Below are 7870 nucleotides of genomic sequence, written 5' to 3'. Positions count from 1 at the left end.
AAGGAAATGGCAACCCACTCTAGTATTCTTGCCAGGAGAATCCCATGGACTGGGAAGCCTGGTGGGCTACAGTCCAAGGGGTCGCAAAGAGTCGGGCACGACTGAGCTACCTCGCTTACTTCACTTACTCTCGTGAGGGTGGAGGCCTGGCTGGATTCTGGGTTCCTGGGTGGGAAGGATGTAGACGGAAGGCCAACAGCACCTGCAGGGTAGAATATGATCTCATGTGCACTGAACTGCATACTTGTATGTCTGTGTGCACAGGTGGAGGGATGTAGAGAAGGCTGCTCGCCGAAATGCACTAACCACAGTTATCTTTGATGAGTTGTTTCTACTTTACAATGCACATTTTACACTGTACCGATGAAAAGCCATTTTAAAAGGCCCCACCATAAAACAACCGTTCCATACGTCATGATTTTGGATAGAAATAGAATCACTGTCTTTTCTCAAGAGCATGTAGAGTTTTAGGGTAATCCACACAATAAACAGTGACAAGAACTAATTATTGCGGACACCTGTAGACAAGAACCACTGGCCACAAGCTGGTATGAATTCTGTTTTTGCATTTTGTTGCCTGCCACATGCCCGCTCTGTGCCAGGAACTGGAGGTTTGGACATTACGGTTTCCAGTCCCTCCCCGACCAGGTGCTGGTGGCCAAGTGGTGTGTGACGACATACATGCACAGTAGAACTGAGGTACCAAATGGTGTTTTCATGAAGAGCCTGGGGCCACAGAGAGGAAGTGATCCACTGGCTGGGAGAAGTTGAGGAAGGGCCTCCCAGAGGGTGTAATACTTGAATTGAGGGGGAACAACCAGAACAGGCCCAGCATGCCTACTAAGGACCTGGGTCCATCTGCCCTTCTCCTTGTAGGCCAGCCTCACCCCAAGAACTTGACTCTGGCATTGAAAAGCAGTCTAGGGTCCTATATTCATTTTCTCTTGCCTGTAACCAAGTGCCACAAACTTAGGGGCTTAAATGAACATCCATTTATTAGCACAGGCTGTGGTCAAAAGTCCAGGAAGGCATGACTGGATTCTATGCTCTGAGTCTCAAACCACTGAAATAAAGTTGCTGTATTCTTTCCTGGAGATTCTGGGGAGAACTCCCATTCAGGCTCATTCAAGTTGATGGCAGATTCGGTTCCTTGTAGTTCTCCTTCATCTTCAAGATAGCAGCATTCCCACCAGGCACGCTGAGTCCTTCCAGGACCATCCTCTCTCACCTCCCCTTCCACTTTCCTCTTTTGCTTCTAAGGACTCAAGTGATTGCACTGGGTCAATTTAGATAATCCAGGACAATCTGTATCTTAAGATCAACTGATTAGTAACAGTGCTGTGGAGTCTTTTTAGAGCAGTTGTCCTCAAACTTTTTGGCACCAGGGACCAATTTCATGGAAGACAACTTTTCCACAGATGGGGTGGGGGGGTGGTTTTGGGATACATTTACTGCGACTTTATTTCTATTCTTATTACATCAACTCCATTTCAGATCATCAGGCATGAGATCTGGAAGGTTGGGGACTCCTGCTTTAGAGGAGTAAAGTAACAGATTCACAGTCCTAGGGATTAGGATCTGGAATCTTGGGGTGGGTGGGTGATAATTCTGCCCATCACAGTACCCAACCTGGACCTTGGCATCCATCAGTACCAAGCACAGAGTAGTCCTGAAGAGCCCAGAGGAACACCGTGCCTCTTGCTAGCTGACCGGGGTCAGTCCCTGCCCTGCCAGGCTTCTTCCTCCTTTGGGAGGTGTTAGTGAATTTCATGGGCTTTCCTGGTGGCTCAGTGGTAAAGAATCCACCTGCCAACGCAGAAGACAGGGATTTGATCACTGGTCCAGGAAGAGTCCCCTGGAGGAGGTAATGTCAACCCACTCCAGTATTCTTGCCTGGAGAACCCCATAGACAGAGGAGCCTGGCAGGCTACAGTCCATGGGGTCACAGAGAGTCAGACAGGACTGAGCAACTAACACTTTCACTTTGCAGTGAAGTTCACTGGTGCAGGAGCCCAGCACCACCTGCCCTACAAGCAAAAAATACCCCATGTAAACATTTATTATTATTATTATTTTTTATTATTATTATTTTAAAATTCATTCCAACATTAAAAAAATCAGGAATAGTCTCATGAAAATCTAATCTGCTTTCTTTCCAAATTCAGAGGCTCTGTTAACCCCAAGTTCCTGGCCAGGCTGAGGCTGGGGTGCACCAGGGAAGGGAAGAGGGTTCGCACACCCCTTCTCAGAGGTATCTGCCCCAGGAGGCCCTTCTCTGGGTCCACACCCAGCTCTCCAGGGGGTTCCACTCGCCATGGGAAGGAAACATAATTTACTGGGCACCTGCCGGTGGCAGCAACTGAATACAGTAACTCCTTTAATTCTCGCAACAACCCTGGGAGGAAGGTCTTGTTCGTATTTTATTGATACAGAAAGCTAGGCGCAATCAAGCGCCCAGGGCGCACGGCTGGGACGCTTCCCCAGCTCGGCCTCTAACCCCTGCACCGCCGGCCCCTTGGATCCGCTCAGCCCCTAGCGTCCCGCCCCCCACCGCCCCCGCCCCGGGCGAGACCGCGTCCCCGCCCCTGGCTTCAGCACTACTCCGGAGGCAGGGCGGGAAGGGGCCAGAGCCGGGGACCCGCCGCGCCCGCCGCCAATCCTCCCCCCGCGGGGCCCCGCCGCAGTCACGCGAAGGGCCGTGCGGAGCGCGTCAAGCCCGGGCCTCCAGCAGCCCGAGGGCTGAGTCCGCTGCCCGGGGCCCCGGTTTGCCCCGTTCCCGCCCCGCGCGTCGCCGCCGCGATGCCCGGGGACAGCCGAGCCGCGGGGACGCATCGCTCGCGCCCGTCGTCCTCCGAGGAGCCGCCCGACCTGGAGGTAAGGGCGCCCCGAGGGCTGGTGGCTGCGGGCGGACGGCAGCGCCCCCAGCCCCGCGTCTGCGGCCCGCGGGACTCCTGGATGGAGAGCGACCCCGAGCCCAGCCAGTACCGGCCGCTGGGAACGAGGGCCCCGGGGTGGAGATGCGGCTGCAGAGCCACTCCGCCCCCGGGCTTCTTCGGTCCTCTGGGTCCTCCGGGTGCTCGGGTGCTGGAGGAGGCGCACCGCCGCTGGAGCGCAGAGGCGCCATGCCTCTGGCAGCAGCCCCGCGCGTTCGGGTCGTTACTGGAGCTGTCAAGCCTGTACCCGGAGGCCGGCCCGCAGCCGCCTTCCCCGGACGGGGGCCAAGCTGGGATCGGCGCCCCGGCTGCGTGCTGGGGGGTCCTCTCCCCGTGTGGCGCGCCCCCGGGTCTGGGTGGCCCGTGCCCGCCGCACGGCGCTCCATGGCGGCAGGAAACCAAGCGAGGGTCCCGCCGCAAGGGAAATGCCTGGGAAGCTGGAAGATGTGGGGCGGGGAGTGCGGCTGCCGCCCAGGCTCTTCGGATCCCTGCGGGCCGGGCAGACGCGCTGCGCAGCCGCTCAGCTCTGGTTTCACCCAGACCGCCTAAGCTTGGGGAAACTGGGAACTTGAAAGAGTTCTCGGGCTGTTTCCTTTCCCTGGACAAGAACTCAGTGGAGAGGCAGGCAGGGCGCCAGTGCAAAGAGCCTCGGCTCTGATTCAGGAAATGCTAGCTGTGAATGACAAGACGCTGCAAGTCTCTGGTTTCCCACTTTGTAAGGGTGGCGGTGATAAATCACACCCGTCTCGAGAAGACAGTGTCGGTGAGGCCCAGGGCACAGTGCTTGGCACACGGAGGCGTTTCCTTTAGTCCTGCAAGTGTGTGGGAGGTGATGGGTGTTTCAGTCCTTTGTCTCCTTGAGTGTATGGAGGAGTCTTCCCCTTCCTCCCCCGTTCAGCTATATGGCCCCTGCACCCTGCTCAGGGTGGTCCCGGGGGCAGGCTTCTGGGTGGGGTTAAACGCCCTGTTCCCCCAGTGCTCCCTGGCCTACTGGCCTCCCAGAGGGGCTTGGCCACTTCCAACAGGCAGATTCTACCATGTCCCCTGTCCCTTAAAGGATTCAGCGGAGAAAAGCAGGTCAAGGAGGAAGAGAAGGAAAAGGACTCTTGGTCCCTGGCTCTGACTCAGCCCAGGTCTTGCTCCCCTCATTCTGCAAAACGATGAAGCTGATGGTGAGCACCAGTCTTCTGCGGCAAGGGAATCTTTTCAGTCTGTCTGGTGTCTCACTCTGTGTTCAGTGTTTCTTTGTCAAAATTAAAGAATGTAACTGGAGGCCTCTAGAAATGCCAGGAGGGCTGAAAACAGCCCAGAGACCCGGCTGAGTCCTGAGTGAGACAGAAGCTTAATGCATGCCTGCAGGGGTCAGCCCAGAGCAGGCAGAGCGGATGAAGAGCCTGGTACCAACAGGTCACTGTCAGCAGAACCCCAGTTTCTGAGATAGCAGTATTGACTAAGTCACTAAACTGCAGCTCAGACCTCAGACACTTGGTACCAATTTGACCTGGTTAACCTTTTTAAAAGTTAGTTTGGGATCACTTTATAAGAAACTGCCTAGTCACCTGAAATGCATTTCTGCCCTCTCCTTTCAAACAGTTTTTTAGAACCCTTTTCTGCCTGGTGTTGCTTTTGGCTGCTGCTGAGATGGCAAGCCATTCTGGTGCTTTGACCAAAACTTTCAGTTTTGAAATAGAAATAATCCGATTCTAGTGATTCTCAGCCTTACTGTTGGGCAGAATTACCCGGGGAGTTTTTATACATGTATCTCTGGTGGGAGGTGGGAGGGAGGTTCAAGGGGTAGGGGACATACGCATACCTATGGCTGATTCATGGGAATAGATGACAGAAACCAACACGATATTGTAGAGCAATCACCCTCCAATTAAAAATTAATTAATTAATTAAAAAAAGAAATCTGGGTTTAGACTCTACCTTGAGATTCTGATTTAATTGATCTGGTTGTGGCCTGGGCAATGGTAATTTTTTTCTCCTGATTTTGGCTGCACCTTGCAGAATGCAGGATCTTCCCAACCAGGGATCAAACCCACACCCTGTGTACTGGAAGTGTGGAGTCTTAACCACTGGACCACCAGAGAAGTTCCAGCAACAGTAATTGTAAAGCTACTAAGTATTGAAAGGGCAGCCAAGGCTGAGAGCCCATGTCCTGGGCTGTTTCCTTGTGACTCTGTATGATCACCTCTTGATACTTCGTGCGCTTCTTTTTTTATGTTCTTCTTAAACCTGTTCATCCAACTCTTAGATCACCCTGTCTGGGGGCTGTTGGTTCACTGGTGTTCCCTTATAGCAATTTTCAGAGAGGTTCCTTGCAGGAGGAAAGGGCAGTGACCAGGAGGGCTTGGGAGGGTGTTACTTAAATCAGGTAGAGATCAACTCATGCATGTGTCTGCAGTCCTGTCTCATTCTGCGCGACCCCATGGACTGTAGTCCACCAGGCTCCTCTGTCCATGGGATTTTCCAGGCAAGAAGACAAGTGGGTTGCCATTTCCTCCTCCAGGGGATCTTCCCGACCCAGGCATTGAATGTGCATTTCCTGGGTCTCCTGAACTGGCAGGCAGATTCTTTACCACTGCATCACCTGGGAAACCCTAAATCAGGTGTGGTCACAAGCTGAAATGTCCACAGGGGCCAGGGAGCAACATAAAAGTAGTGACCTGGATGGGAACAATTCAGTTGGGGAGGGGACTGGGGCTTGTGACCCGGAGGGCATGTCCTCTGGACAAAGAAGACCACAGCTACCCACCTCCAGCTGGTTGTGCCACATGGGCTATCAATTGTAAACATGGCCACACACTCCATCTGGGATCTATTCCCCCTCTGCAATGGGCCTTTGCAACCCCTTACATCAGGAGGTGGAGTCCATTTCTCCAGCCCTAGAGACCGCTGGCCATGAAACTTGCTCTGGCCAGTGGGAGACTGGCAGATGTGATGCAAGCAGAGGGATGAAAATTACTTGGGCATTGGGGTGTGTTCTCCAGATGCTCTTGGGGACCCAGTGACCCTGGGGGAAAGGGCCCTGGCCAGCCTGCTGCGTGGTGCACATGGCCGAGCTGTGTGAATGCAGCTGGTTCCAGACCATCTAGCCCCAGATGACCATAGAGACCAGCCAAGTTGGCCCAGACTGGAAGGTCGGCCTGGCTAACCCACAAAATTGGGGAACATACTAAGCGTTCCTTCAGGTGACCGAGCATCAGGGCGGGCTGCAAAAACTTCCTGCAGTACAACCCAACATGGCCAGATGTTATGATCTTTTGAAGAGAAACCAGAAGTTCACATTTTTGTGTTGGCTCCAGTTTTGTAAAAAATTTGAATCAGTAGCCAGCATCCAAAAAGAACTCTCTAGGCCAAACAAAACATATCTTCAGGCTGCCCTTGGCCTTTAGGCTGTTGCTTTCTGAACGGAGGCACACGATTTGTTTATACCCACACCGAGTGCTCACTGATATTCTCACCCTCCTGCCCAGGCTACCGTGCCCAGGTTACCCTCAGAAGCCATTTCTTTGTATGGAACGCTCACCATACACTTCGAAAGCATCCCTTGGCTGTCTTCCCACTTGGAAATGGAAGCTGCTGGCATTGGTAGTCCTCAAGGAGAAAGTGAAATTTGAGACGGGTCCCCATGGAGGGGGGTGGAAAGGATATTCCTGGCTTTAGGCATGCAAGGGATCAGGCGTGGGCGTGGAGCTGGGAGTGGGACAGTCAGTCCATCAATTTGGGCCAGAGGAGGGGTTCCTGGAGGGAAAGCGAGGGAGCCGAGACAGAGGGAGAGGCCTTAAGGGCTAAGCCAGGGAGTTGGTGTCTGGCTCTGCGGGCACGCCAGGAGAAGTGCTGTTGACTGAAGGTGGAAGTGAGGTGCATGGGGAAGCAATGATCTGCTGTCTTCTGGACATCAGAGTGCCCTACGGGAGGAGAGAAGGGAGGCAGGGAGAGAGATGGAGAGAGGGCATGGTGTTTCTGATGACACGGGAAATCTGACAAGGGGAAGCACTTTACTTGAAATTTATGGTAACTTCTCTTTACCTTAAGTTTTATAAATGTTCTTCTATATCTAAATAAGACATATTGGCTTTTTTCTCTCTTTGAATTTTTTTTTTATGTGGACCATTTTAAAAGTCTTTATTGAACTTGTTGGGGCTTCCCTGGTGGCTCAGTGGTAAACCACCCACCTGCCATTGCCGGAGACTTGGGTACTATCTCTTGTCAGGAATATCCTCTGGAGAAGGAAATGGCAACCTGCTTCATTATTCTTGCCTGGGAAATCCCATGGACAGAGAAGTCTGGTGGGCTACCGTCCTTGGGGTCACAAAAGAGTGAGACCCCTGCCTTAGATTTAGCAACTAAACAACAACATTAAACTTGTTACAATATTGTTTCTGTTTTTATGTTTTGTTTTCTTTGGCTGTGAGGCATGTGGGATCCGAGCTCCCCAAGAAGGAATCAAACCTGCAACCCCTGCATTGGAAGGTGAAGTCTTAGCCACTAGATTGCCAGGGAAATCCCGTGGCATTTTTCAAAGCACTTTTATCAGCAGCTTCAGTTTTATCAGGGTTTCTGAACTTAAAGGTATTTGGAGCTTCCAGTTGTTCATTCTACCAGAACTGGACTCCATCTCCCCCTCCCTCCTGGACACCCTCCTCCCTCTTGCCCTGAGGGATTTAAATTATTCACCTTCCTCAGAATGAAGGCTTACAAAGTGGGGAGGGTAGGAGGAGAAAACGCAAGACTCTTACATATGTTTTTAAGTCTTGGGGAGTGGAAAGGAAATGTCATGGCTCTAAGCAAAGGGAAGAAAAAAAAAAATCAGGAGAAGTCAGTTATTGTCCAAGTGCCATGAAAACACAAAACCTTTGAGAAAGAGTAGTAGAATGGCCATATTTAGACCAGTGATGTTTTGACCTTGACTGCACGTTGGAATCCCCTGG

The 7870-nt window shown here is 52.4% G+C and overlaps 1 protein-coding gene across 1 annotated transcript in view; it reads left to right on the top strand.

Annotated features, from left to right (window-relative positions):
* The first annotated feature begins 2592 nt into the window (after positions 1 to 2592).
* LOC122441338 (two pore calcium channel protein 2-like) overlaps positions 2593 to 7870 on the top strand; it is a 50763-nt gene continuing 45485 nt past the window's right edge. Inside the window, exon 1 of the mRNA XM_043467745.1 lies at positions 2593 to 2874. Within this exon, the coding sequence (XP_043323680.1) occupies positions 2800 to 2874 (75 nt within the window). The 5' untranslated portion in view covers positions 2593 to 2799. The remainder of the gene's footprint in view (positions 2875 to 7870) is intronic.

This window comes from Cervus canadensis, chromosome 5 (genome assembly GCF_019320065.1).
Source record: "Cervus canadensis isolate Bull #8, Minnesota chromosome 5, ASM1932006v1, whole genome shotgun sequence".
NCBI lineage: Eukaryota > Metazoa > Chordata > Mammalia > Artiodactyla > Cervidae > Cervus > Cervus canadensis.
This window is presented reverse-complemented; position numbering and strand designations above follow the sequence as displayed.